This window comes from Vombatus ursinus, unplaced genomic scaffold, assembly GCF_900497805.2.
Source record: "Vombatus ursinus unplaced genomic scaffold, bare-nosed wombat genome assembly UNPS02012179.1, whole genome shotgun sequence".
In the NCBI taxonomy this organism is placed as follows: domain Eukaryota; kingdom Metazoa; phylum Chordata; class Mammalia; order Diprotodontia; family Vombatidae; genus Vombatus; species Vombatus ursinus.
The window spans coordinates 12,115,698-12,129,628 of NW_020951957.1; the positions used below are offsets into that span (position 1 = coordinate 12,115,698).

Below are 13,931 nucleotides of genomic sequence, written 5' to 3' on the forward strand. Positions count from 1 at the left end.
ACAATCCCAGATGACCAAAGATGATTTATTCTAGTCACCTTTTTTTTTTGAGGTAGTTGGGGTTAAGTGACCTGTTCAGGGTCACACAGCCAGTAAGTGTCTGAGGTCATATTTGAACTCAGGTCCTCTTGACTCCAGGGACCATGCTCTATCCACTGTGCCACCTAGCTGCCCCACCAGCCACTTTCTGACAGAGAAATTCTGGACTTAAAGCACAGAATGAGGAATATATTTCTGAATATAACCACCAAAGATATTTGTTTTGCTTACCAATACATATTTGTTATAAGGGTTTTGGTTTTCTTTTTTTTTTTCAATAGGTATGGAGGAGGTGAGAGGGAAATAAAATACATTTTTCTTAATTTTTTAAAAATTATATTTTTTTTTAAAAGAGAAAAAGATATTAACAAGGACACATGTGATGGTAAAGGTGGTAGGCCAGTCATATTGTAATGAGAGTTAACAGATAAGCTGTCCTAGTGTTGCAGTGATATCCACAAAACAATAAAAGACCATAAAGGAAGATTTTAAGCATAATGAACAAATTTTCTGTGGAGAATTTAAGGAAGGGTATAAATAAGAATTATACAAAATGGAAAAGTATTGGGTTGTCATCTATATCAGTAGGGTTTTGATACCAACTAATTCAGAGATCCATTGAAGTAAGAAATACTGTCATCTCATTTTTACATTCCAACAGCTTCATAGCATTGCCAACATTAGAGTAAATTTTCTGGTTTCCCAGCAAAGATGATTTCTTTTTTTTTTTTAATTTTGTTTGTTTGTTTGTTTGTTTTTTGGCTAGGCAGTGGGGTTAAGTGACTTGCCCAGGGTCACACAGCTAGTAAGGTGTCAAGTGTCTGAGGTCAAATTTGAACTCAGGTCCTCCTGAATCCAGGGCCAGTACTCTATCCACTGCGCCACCTAGCTGCCCCCAAAGATGATTTCTGTTGACCAAAGAATGATGCAAGGTCATCTCTTGGACCTAATTTCATTTCATCTTTAATGCCATAATTAAAAAGTTATCTGGGTAAATAGTCTTTCCTCCAGTTGCTTCTCATAAAATCTGTATCCTTCATTATGTTGATAGAGTGGTTGCAGGTTGCGTCAAATGAATACTAAAAAAGCACTCAATCTCAATTCATCAAACGTGGGTTCACAGTTGGCTTAGATAATTACTACCTTTGTGACATCGGGTAAGTCACTTAACTTCTCTAGGCATCAGTTTTCTTATCTTTAGAATTGAAGATACAAGACTAGATGATCTCTTATTGTTTTTTCAACCTCTAAATTCCGTGAACTTTTCCAAACTGTGTTCATTCATCTTGCTATGTCAAACTACAAAAGAGTAACAGCCAAGGTTATAAGTACCATAGTCTATTCTTGTCTTTATTCTGTCACCAAAAACTCACAGGTCATTTTTCAAGTAAGTATTAGTCAGTGTGATGATCAGTCAAAATACTTTTCCTTACTGGCTGAACACTTTAGATATAAATTTTTCTAAGTAGTTTGTAAAATAAGCCTTTACTTCAATTCAAGATAAGTCAAATAATTTTAGCTTTTTTTAAGCTAGTATAAATAGACATTAAAAGTTACATATATGTCTCTGCCAGGCAGTAAGTAACTTGCTGCTATAGTTAAAATTATGTAATATATTGGTCTGAAGATACCTTTTATAGAAACAATTTTGATATGGTGCCTATTTTAATAGTAAAAACTTACAAACTTTAGTTTTTGCCATTTTTGATGTTTAAAGGTTATTCTAACAATTCCATTAATATGTATGTGTATATATATATATGTAGATGTGTGTGTGTATAGGTAGATAGATAGAGACATACATATAGATCTACAGATAGAGATTGTGTATGCTCTGAATGTCTGCTTTGGGCTAACATAGGAGTGGGGAACCTGCGGTCTTGAGGCCACATATGGCCCTTTAGATCCTCACGTGTGGCCCTTTGACAGAATCCAAACTTCATAGAACAAATCCTTTTATTAAGGGGGTTTGTTCTGTGAAGTTTGGATTCAGTCAAAGGGCCACACAACTGCTAAAGGATAATATAATCAAATTCTAATCTAACCTTCAAAATAAATAAAGGATATGATTTCTTTCCCTAACAAACATGTAGTCTAATGAAGCATTTAAAAAGCACATACAATTGAAACGTAATGATGAAAAGGAATATTGATAATCTCCTATGAGAAAAATATTGACAAAACAATTCTGGCTTTTAACACAAACATACCATGTGTATGTGTGTATGTATGTGTGTGTGTGTATACCATTATAAAATGAGAGCATCTTTTTAATTTAGTGTCACAAAGAACTTCTTGTGATGAGCAATCAGTTTTTACCTACCAGTGACTTAGTATAATGCTCAGTTTCTTTATGTATTGAATGATTATATTAATCAAATTTCTTTATTTCTTTTGATTGATAGAAGTGAGCTGAATCGACAGAAACTTCATACCCAAGAATTACTTTCTCAGCTGGAAACTGCAAATGAAAAGGTAGTTGAGGTAAGATAATGACTCTTCTGGGAGATACTTCTTTTATAGCTCAATATTCATGCTATAGAGTTTTACTTGAGCCAAGTTCAAATGAATTATGTGCTTGCAAATGCCCATAAAGATATAAATGCTTATTATAGGAATAAACCAGAATTGGAAAAGTCCACCATCTTATTTGCATTTGCTAGAATGTATATGCTATAAAATTTAAATTCATTCTTGAAATACAAATGATAAAATTAAGCATTCCAATTTATCATGATTCAGAGAACATTGTAAGGAACATTTAACCCTCCCTATGTATGCCTAAGATTATTTTTTAATGACTTTTCCAAATTTTGTTTTATTCCATAACCACATTGAAAGTACAGAATTTGTGATTAAAAGTTTAAATAAAGTGTACTTTGTTTTTTTAATATGTAAAGTTGGGATGGGATTTATTGCTTATCTGAGAGTCCTTCTGAATGGTACAAAAATTAAATAGGCAATTTCTGAATGATGTTTGAAGCTAAGTAAAATGTTTTAGGGTATTTTAGTGCTTCTTTTGATGTTCTTACTGTGGAGCAAAGTAAATCAGAAAAACTTACAGAAAGTAGTAATGGAAATTTAATGAATGTGTATTTAGGACACCTGTTCTTTTTAGAACTTGAATGCTTAAGTTGCTTAGGGATGGATTCTATTTAAGTATACAGGATTGTCATATCAATATTTGATATATTAGACATGACATTCACTCTTACTAATGATATAAATTATGTTATTGTTTCATCAAATTTCTTGATTTCTTTTGATTGATAGAAGTGAGCTGATTCAAGCTCCAAATTCCTTAGGCATAGGGTCTAATCCCTTCCTTATTCTCTTCTCTTTGGGAACTAAAATTAAAGAATAAAATCTAGTTATTCTACTCAACCCAAATAAGATCCAGGTGCTTCATTTAGGAAAACAACATTTAACAAAATTTTTAAAAAAGTATGTGAATGTAAGGCAAAAAATGCTGTACAGGATTAATGTAGTTTTGCATAGATTCATTAGGCCAAACCTAAAATCCAGCAGATCCAAGAACTATTAGAATGATTTGTCTCCATAGTCCATTGTATTAATGCTGCTTCAGGTGGCAAGCACTTACAACTGTCAGGTGTATCACTCCTAGATATAAGGGTTAATGTAAAAAACTCAATAGATTCTTTGAACGGGTTAACAATATAGTATTCCATGAGTCATTTGAAACTATTTTGCCAAATGACTTTATTGGCCTTAAAATATAATCATTTTGCCTAGTAAAGAGTGTTGAAGGAACACACCAAAACCTCCCCGTGCTGCCCCATGCCTTGTAAGGCATGAGGCTTGTTCTCATTCCTAGTTTGATCAGTATTCATGTAAGGAAATGCTGAATATTTTGGTCAGGATTTCTAGAATAAATATCTTCTATCTGTTGCACATAAATTATGGTGAAGTCCCTTTTTTTCTGACAAGGATTTAAAAGCATGCAAAATAAGAATTAGAAGTAATTGTCTTAGTTGTCAACCTTTCAAATTACACTTATTACCAATTTGCTTTTAATATTAATAACTTGCTTTCTTGGAAGGTTGCTATGTATAGAAAAAAGAATTATGCACTTAGAATGTAAAATATTACTTTAAAACTGATCCTAATATATGAAAACTACATTGTGTTGTCTTTTTGCTTTTTTGCAAATAGTAGTGTCCAGATTCAGCATCACTGAAACTCAGACTGCTTTAAGGCTTCTCCATTTTAGGTTGGAATGTGTTAACAAAAGTATATGTTTCTATGACATTATTTCCCTAAAACAGAATGAAAAGATAATTATGGAACATCAAGAAAAAACCAACAGACTTCAAAGACGCCTGAGTCAGGCAGAACAAAGAGCAGCTTCAGCCTCTCAGCAGGTAGAGAATAAGTTCATTACCGTTAGATAAATAAAATAGTCTAAGTGGGACAAGAATAAGAAAAACGTTTTGAAAATTCCTAGAGTAGAAGTGTTTTTTTTTGTTTACTTAAACTAATTAAAATTAGGCACCTTTATTTAACATTCAAAACTAGCAGACTGACTTGGAGAAATAAAGAATTTTGGAACCTCTGAGATTATTTGGTCCAAACACATATTTTATAATAGATAGTATTAGTTGTCTACAGAAGCTAACATTTGAGTGACTATGAAATTGGAATGTCTTCTACCCTAAAGTGTGAGGCTATCACATGTAAAAACTTAAGATTAAGTAATTTTAAAAATATCTCAACAACGTGTGTTAATTTTTTGTTGTTTTTGTTCTTTTTAAAGTAGAAAAAAATGGCCTTCAGAAGTGCAACTTCATTTGTTCTAGATATACAAATACACTTAAATAAAGTAATCACTGAGATGATAGAAACATGATTAGGAAACCTCAGAGACCATTACATATTAAGTAATATCATCTACAGGGGAACATTTGTTTTGAAGTAGATATCTAAGTGACATTCCCCTGTGATAGATAGTAGCCAAGATTTTAGGAATTAATTTCAAAACCCTTACTTGATACTATCATTTCTGCTAACTCTCATCTAATATCTCTCCTCTCCTTCATGGCTAAACAACTATCATGGCTAAACAACTTGACACAGCTGTCTACACTTAATGTCTCCACTTCCTCTCCTCTTACTCTCCTCGAAAACTTCCACAGTCTAACTTCTAGACTTATCATTCAACTGAAATTGCTCTCTCCAAAGGTACCAGTGACCTCTTAATAGCTAAATCTAATGGCCTTTTCTCAGTCTTCATCTTTCTTGATCTCTCTACAGCATTTGATACCGTTGATCATTTTCTCATCTGGGACACTCTAAGCCCTCATGGTTTTCATGACTTTACTCTCTTCTATTTCTCCTATCTGTCCAACTGCTCCTTCTTTCGCTCTTTAGATAGTTCTTCATTCATTCTATGCCCAGTAACTCTAAGCCATTGGCTGTCTCCTACGCCCTCTTCTCTTTTCCCTTGACACTTTTTCACTTAGTAATCTCATCATCTTCCATGGGTTAAATCGTCATCTCTATTTAGATGATTCTCAGTCTCTGTATCCATCTGTAGCGTCTCTTCTAAGCCTGTCATGCATCAACAATTGCCTTTTGTACATCTATCACTTGATGTCCTGTAAATATTTCAAAATTAGCATGTCCAAAACAGAACTCCTTATCTTTTCCCCTAAACAAGGGGTAAGGAATCCCCAAAAGTATTCGTTCTGTGAAGGTTGGATTCAGAGTACTGCATTTAAGGACCAGGAGGGCATTGAGGCCACAGCTTCCCCACCCATGCCCTAAACCTTCCCCTCTTCCAAACTTTCATATCGTTGTTGAAGACACCACCATCTTCCTAGTTGGCCAAGTTTGCAATTTTGATTTCATACTCATCTTCTCTTACTCACCACACACATCCAGTTTGTTGCCAAAATTTATTGTTTCTACCTTCACAATATGGCTCATGTATGCCTTCTTGTCTGCACTCAGACAGCAACCACCGTACTACAGGTCCTCTTCACTTCTCCCCTGGATAATCACAATAGGTGTCCTAGCTTCAAGTTTCTCCTCACTCCAATCTATACTCCACTTAGCTATCAAGATTATTTTTCTAAAATGTACTTCTGTCCAAGTCACCCCTCTGTTCAATGAATTCCATTGGCTTCCTATCACCTCCAATATCAACTATGGACTCCTATTTAACATTTAAAGATTTTTATAACTTGGTTTCTTCCTTTATCATCTTATCCTTTACTCCCCATCACACAGTCTATGATCCAGCCACACTGGCCTATTTGTGTATGTTACGACTCCATATCCCATCTTTTTGCTTTGTATCAGTGTTCTCCATGACTGGAATTTTTGGCCCCTTTTCCTGTGTCTGTTACTTTCCCTGACTCCCCTCGAGAATCAGCTCAAATTCCACCTTTTAAAAAAGACTTTTCCTTTTTCTCTCAGTTGTTAATACCTTCTCTTCTCAGATTACCTCTATCTATTCTGTATATATCTTCTATATAATTAATTTTTTACGTTGTCACTGGCACTAGAATGCAAACTCTTTACTGTCAGACATTTTTTTTCTTTTTTTTGTATCATTCCTGGCACTTAGATCTTAAATGCTTATTAATGAATTAACAGGATCAGTGTTGGGTAGTTTGTTGGCATAAGCTCAGTAATTATCAGGGTATGATGGACTATAACAGTCAAAAGTAAATAAATAAATTTCAAAAACTAAGTTACATATTTTGTAATTTATACTGGTTCTTTGAAGAAGATATAAATCCATACCTAAGAAGTTGTCAGTATTTTCTGTGGATTCCTTTTCTTGGGCCATTTCTTGTATGATGCTTTTCCTTGGAGTAGAAGTAGATAAAACTTTGTTCCTTGTCATTCTTGTCACATTATAAAATTTCCTACAATTTAAATACTCATTTATTTTCAATATGGAGTGGCTTACAATAAAAGTTGGTACCTTAATTACTATCTTAACTTCTTAAATAGCTTCCCCATTGTTGGAGGTCCTCCAGCAAAGATTGGATGACCACTTGTCTGCTATGTCTAGTGCATACTTTTTCTGAGATTGTGTGGACCAGATGGCTGTTTCCAGTTCTGAGATTCTGTGAGTCTAAGGACTGTGTTGAAAAAGATAACCTATTTAGCATTGTTACCTTGAATTCTATGGGAAAAGGATATACTAGAAAAATCATTGTAATAACTCATATTTATGTATTTTTTCCTTAAATTAACTTTCTTAAGAGTATGGTAGTGTAGGAATTACAAATGAGAAAACTATGTTTCATAAGAATTAAGTGAGTTGCCCATAGTCACAATGTTAGAATTTGAATTCAAATTCAGGTCTCTTGATTCAAAATCAAGTGTCCTTTCCACTATACTACTCTGCCTCTCTACTAACTTACAGAATAAAGTGGTCATATTAATTTTAGTTCCTGCCCCATGGCAGTACTGTTATTTCTTTTCAAATGTCCAGAGCTAAAAATTCCAACATTTGCCTTGTAGAAGTCTTTATATTGTTCTATCAAAGTCCTAGTCCTACGTTCTCTCATAGAGAATATCTTACTCTAGGTTTTCTTGAAACTAAACAGCATAAGCTTATCAGAGCTATTGGTAAGGATAAAAAGTAGTTTATCTATATCTTCTTTATAATAATAATGCTTCCTTGGAAGCAACTAAATTAAGTCTTTTTCTGCATTAAATAATCTAGGTCCTTTCATTTTTATATTCCTTTTCCCAGACATAGCTACATGTGAATTTTTTTTCCTGAACACTCAATTCCAGATATTCTATATTCCTCTTTAAAAAAAATCTAGACATAATATCCTGAATAAAGAACTTACAATTGATAGATTGTAAGGTTTAAAGGATTGTTTAACATCCTGGAGTCTTATTGACATAGCAAAGGATCATATTAGCCCTTTCAATAATAGCCCCACATTCTTTACTCATATTTAGTTTGTAGTCTAGTTAGTTTAAGTTATTTGTTATAATCTATGTTTTTGAGGTTCTTGGTGTATCACCCTTCACTACTGAATGATGTCTTACTTTTGAGAAGTGTTTCTCTAATTTATAAAACATTTCACATTCTAAAGCCATGGAATATAAGACTTCCAACAAAAGACCTTAATAGATATTGATTCTAAGTTTTTGGTCCATTTTCTTTTCTGTTATTCTGCTAAACTAAAACTTTCCATGGGAAAAAAGAACAGCTTACTGATTGTTTGTTTTAATTGCAGCTCAGTGTGATTACAGTACAGAGAAGAAAAGCAGCCTCCATGATGGATCTGGAAAATATTTAAAAATATGCCATCGTTCATTCACATCCCTTTAGAGTTGGGAAAGCTGTCAGAGTAGCTGTATATTGGAATGCGAAAGCCTGAAGCGTATGCTTAGGTTTGTGTCATTGTGCATAAGCAGTTTCCTGTTTGGGGGGATAGGAAAGCCAAACAGTGACATCTTCACAGTAAGTAAAGGAAATAGACTACAAAAATATAGTCCCCTAATGAACTTCAGTGGAGAATAAAGCCATCTCAGAAGAGTTCATTCCTTTCATGAAACTGTCTATTTGTTTACTTGCCTTTTTCCCCTCTAAAAATCCAAAGTGTTTATTACAACTCTAATCATGAAAAAATGCTAGAAGCTTAATATTTCTACCTTCAAGAATTTGTGGACTTTACAACTGATCATAACTTCTAATCAATTTTCATATTTCCTAAACGTCCATTTTCTATAGTGAACTCTTCAAATTGTAATAAATTTTCCTTTTTCTAAAATGATGCTGTCATACATCTTGATATATAATTGGGATAGTTTTGTTATAGTTCTGACTCATTTCTGGTATGTCTAGGACTTGCTGCCTCAGGATTTATAGAATTTGTGCCTGTTATCCAAAGGAATAGTGATCAATTGAGCTCATGTTCTAAAATGACTTAAGCATTTAAATTTCAGTTATGTTGATATTTAAAACCTTTGCATTTCTTATTCCATTTACTACTTCGTAATTGTTCTAGGATTCTGTTTTTATTGAAGTACTTCCTGGTTTCTATATTTCTGAAAGTTCATATATTTTCATTTGCAGTGTGGTAACATTGCAAGTTATACAGTGAGACACCAGAGTTGATATTGCTATATCACCTCAGTTTTCATAGATCTTAGGTTATATTTTGTATCTAAACAAAATATATCTGAAAAAAATCTGAATTCTTTAAGTCAATCATTTGGGCCTAAAACTCTGAAAATGGATTGGCATAAAATGTCATAAGAGAAATTAGATTGTCTACTTGATGTAACAAAAAGAACACGCCTAAACCATCCACAAAATCTGACATTGGTCTAAGTTTTGGATTGGGAGTTTGAATTCTAAATCCAGATATGCTATCTTTCTTTTCTTCTTAGTTTTCACCCTTCTGATGCCTGTTTTCCCTATTGGTGAAAATAATAGGTATTATTCCCAATATTTTTGTTCTAAAGTACTTTGAAAACAAAAAAAGCATGTATATACATATAAATGAAATAATAATTTACTCTTGAGTTCCCTTCTATTCAAATATTTCAGTTTTTTTAAGCATATTTCATTTGTGTCTTTAAAGCTAATTACTTTCTGTAACTGTGCATTCAAAGGCAATTCAAAGTGAAACTTGTCTTCCCATCCAGGGCTTGGAGTCAGAAAATTTAAATCTGGCCTCTGTCACATTCTCCAAGACCATGGGCAAAGTCTGTATCTTTCTGATACAGAAAATCTTTCTGAGCTCTAAGGCCCCTTACAGGTATAAATTTATGGTCTTAGGATGTTAAACTCTGCTCATCACTAATGAATAATACTTGCTCCATATTCTAAAACCATACACATTCTCTCTCCCTGTTCTCTCCTCTTTCTCTCCTCCCCCATTCCTTCCCCCCCTTTCTTCCCCTCCTTTACCTCTCTCTTTCTCCCTGCTTTTCCCTTCCCCTCTCTCTCTCCTTGACTCCCAAGACTTCCCTTCCTTAAGACTCTTTGGAATTTCTATCTCTAGATTCATTTGCTTTCCATGTGCATAGATATGGGAATATGGCTTCTCTACCCTTGTTTACAGTGTTCTCCAAGGGTAGGCCAGAATAATCTATACGTAAGTGCATGCCCTTCTGGACCACTGATGAAGGTGATCAGTCTTGGGCTAGTATTAACAACAAAATCTGACTACTAATAGTTACTTTTATTTCCCCAAAGTACATTATTACGTGAGGATTTGATATTTCTAAAAACTTTTTTTGAATTCATAAATTCTGCTTTTATTCTCACAATAACATTTATTTTGTATACTCCTTTCAGAAAGAGGAGACGATGAGGATACTAACAGGACAGAAAAAAAGGAAATGAAATGAAAATGAAATGGAGACACACAAAAAGTTCATTTTATTTATTCATGTTACTTTATTGTGTCTCTCTCGATGAAGAAAGAAGATATGATTACCTCCTTTTTCTCTATATATGAATAATCAAATCAGAGTAACCAGCAGACTTCTGAATAATCTTCCTCCTGAAGCCACATGATATGGCTACACTAAGTATGAAATACCTTATTTATCTATATGCCATCCATCAAATGTTGGCAGTAATGTGTACATTTCACAAACGTCACATGCTGACAGGACAAGAAACAGTGGGAAAACAATTCCCATGTTTTACTGTAAAATCTAATTTTGAACTGTGACACATTTTTTCTCCTTACTAGCAAGTCATTGGTGAGCCATTTTTCTAAATTCACATTTGATAGTGATTGTTATCTATCTATCTTATCTATATATTTGATAATTTAAAAAAATTAAAGGTGCCATACATGGAAGTACCCATAGCCTCTGTCCTTACAGACCTATTGGGATTTGTAGCATTTGTGGCAGTTAGCAATAGAGTTGCTGGTTCTTGGCACACCTAAATGCTTAATAAATATTTGTGGATTGATAAGTTGTTTCATTCTGGTAAGCTAGGTGATGAAATAGAAAGAATATTGACCTGCAAGTCAGAAATCCTAGAACTGAGTCCTAGGTCCTTCTTCTCTTCTCTCCCCCCAAGAACTTTGTGACCTGCAGCCTTGGAAAGTCACTTAACTTTTCTGAACCTCCTACAGCACAGACATCATCCAATGAAGCAACACCTGTGGAGACGGGCTAGCTATATTTATTGACATCAGACTTCCCTCTACCTGCAGGGCAGACAAGACCTGTATAGCTTAAGCAAATGGACACTCTGAAAGAGATGGGAGACACATCAGGCAGGCAGACAGGTAACACTTATTATGTGCCAAAACTGTGCTAAGTGCTTAATATATAAATAGAAGCCAAAAAAAGCATCTGTGCTGTAGGAGCTTATTTTCTAATAAGAGAAGAAAACACATCAAAAGAAACTGAAAAATAGGGTGAAAAATCAGAAACATACCCCAGGAAGGGAATGAAGCATTGCCAAGCCTAGCCCCAAAATACAGACTCCTAAAATATGAGAAGGGAACTGAGATGGAAGAGGGATGTTTCAAGATGAGAAGGCAGCTGAGTCATGGTACCAAAGTCCAGAGTCAGAAGCACATTCAGGCAAGCTAAACTACCACACCACACTACTGACAAACTGCCATCAACAAACAGTTGCTACAAGGTGCTGCCTCACTGACAGCCACATCTATTGAAGATCCATAGAAGAACGTTCTTGCCACCAAAGTCCTTGACACTGTCAAATGGTTCAGCATCAGAAATGGATGTGGTTTTTTAATCAGTGGAAATGACATTAAAGAAGATGCATTACCATCTGCTTCGTTGTACCCTAAAGACCATGGGCCCTTTCCATCTGACTCGCAACTGAAACCACCTATATATGGTGTCTCCTCCAATAGAATGTGAGCTCCTTGACAGTAGGAACTGTCTCAGTTTTTCTGTTTGTATTCCCCATCTTAGTACAATGCTAGTAATAAGCACTTAATAAATGCTTTTTCATCTATTCATTCATCTGCAAAATAGAGCTAATAATTGCCCTCCCTATCTACCTACTAGAATTATTTCAGTGAGCACATGGGATTATGTATGTGAAAGTACTTTGGAAACTATTGTTATTTATAATAGCAATAAACAATAACAACAGATATGTAATATATAATAGCCAACAACTTGGCCATAAATATCCATTTTACCCCAGACATCAGCACCATTGTGATCATTTCACAAGCAGACATCCTGCTATGTTGTGTAGCTACATCTAGTTCAACATTTTACCTGAATTAACTACTTATAAAGGATATATGACTGAAAGAACTGACTTGTATTTATCTTGGCATTCATGATATGAATTAATCCAAAAGAAAAAAAAATTATAGCAAAATGAAAGAATGGCTCACAGGATCATCTTGGAGAGGCAAAGAAATTGACAGAATTAGTTTTGTCATTTCCAGAGGCAATAGGAAACGTCATTTCATGGCACATTTAGACACCTCATATTGCAGTACTCATGAGAAGTATTGGTGAAAATTATTGCAGCTTACACATCAATATCTACAGAGAATGAAGAGGTAAAGAAATTCTTCTGAGAACTTGATAAGATCTTCCAAATTAAATAAAAATATTTTGATACCTGGTGACTTCAATGCAATTGTTATAGTATGTGTAGATGGTAAGAAATATAATGAAAAAATATAACATAGATGTAAGGAATGAGAAGCCAAAAGACTGTAGAATATACGAAAGCCTCATGTCCATATATCACTCATACTTTCTTTAAAAAAAAAGAAATAGAAGTCAGTAGATATGGTGAGCCACTAACAACATAACAAAAAATTAAATTATCTTTTAATAGCCAGGAAGCAGTTTATTACTGATGTGGAAGTCATTTCTGAATTGTCTGTGTATAGTTAAGCCATCAATGTTACAGGAAAGGTCAAAATTAATACAAAACCAGAAGGATGAAAACAAAATATATAGTATGCAATTGAAACAACTCAATCCTGTCTTTCAAATTTTTATGATGAAAAACAATACACATGAAAGAAAGGGATATAGACACAGAATATATTGCCTCATAAGTTTGTTGTGTTTCTTTAGGGGAGGAAGGGGGGAGATTAGAGTTTAATCTAACCTATGATTTTAGTGATATACAGCAAATCTCTTCTGCCAATGCAGATCAGAAATTCTTCTATAACTTATAAATATAAGAAAGTTGTTGGCGATACTGAGAAGTTATCCAGGATTTCAGAGTGTAACTTGAACCCATTTTCCTAACTCCAGGCCAGCCTTAAAGCTGCTTTGCCAAACTGCCTCTCAGAAGTTTGACCAATGTAAACATTTCTGTTAAATATTTTTATTGATATTTTCTGTTTCTTACATCACCAGTTATCTCAAATACTCCTTTCCCTCCTTCTCCCCAAGAGCTGTACCATATAAAAGTAGGATTTTTCTTTTGAAGAGAAAAAAAAATAGTACAACTGACCAGTATGTTGAAAAAGTTCAAAAACATGCACAGTGGAATACCTGTGGACCTCCTTCCTCCATAAAGGGTTAGGTTGGAGGTGTCTTCTCATATCTCTTTATTCAAATCCTGTTTGAGTTTATAATTTTATGATGTTTACTTTTGATTTTATGGTATCTAGTTACTCTTTCCATTTACATTTTGTAGCTACCAAGTATACTGTTTTCTTGCTTCAGCTTCACTTTGCATCATTTCATATAGATCTTTCCATGCTTTTCTGTATTTATCACACATATCATTTTCCTACAGCACAGTAATATTTCATTATATTCATGTACCATAATTTGTTTAGCTATTCCCCAGTTGGTGGGTATCTATTTTGTTTCCAATTCTTAGCTAGCACAAAAAGTGCTGCTATAAATATTTTAGAGGACATAGAGACTTTTTTCTTGTTGATCGCTTCTTTTTGGATATGAAT

At 34.0% G+C, this 13,931-nt stretch overlaps 1 protein-coding gene across 3 annotated transcripts in view; it reads left to right on the forward strand.

The window, feature by feature from the left end:
- The window catches only part of SCLT1 (sodium channel and clathrin linker 1), a 256,899-nt gene extending 248,136 nt beyond the window's left edge, over nt 1-8,763 (forward strand). For all 3 annotated transcript variants that reach the window (XM_027857572.1, XM_027857573.1, XM_027857574.1), the window contains 3 exons: nt 2,445-2,523; nt 4,326-4,421; nt 8,271-8,763. In XM_027857572.1, coding sequence (XP_027713373.1) covers nt 2,445-2,523; nt 4,326-4,421; nt 8,271-8,333 — 238 coding nt within the window. In that variant the 3' untranslated portion in view covers nt 8,334-8,763. The remainder of the gene's footprint in view (nt 1-2,444; nt 2,524-4,325; nt 4,422-8,270) is intronic.
- Nucleotides 8,764-13,931: the final 5,168 nt, after the last annotated feature.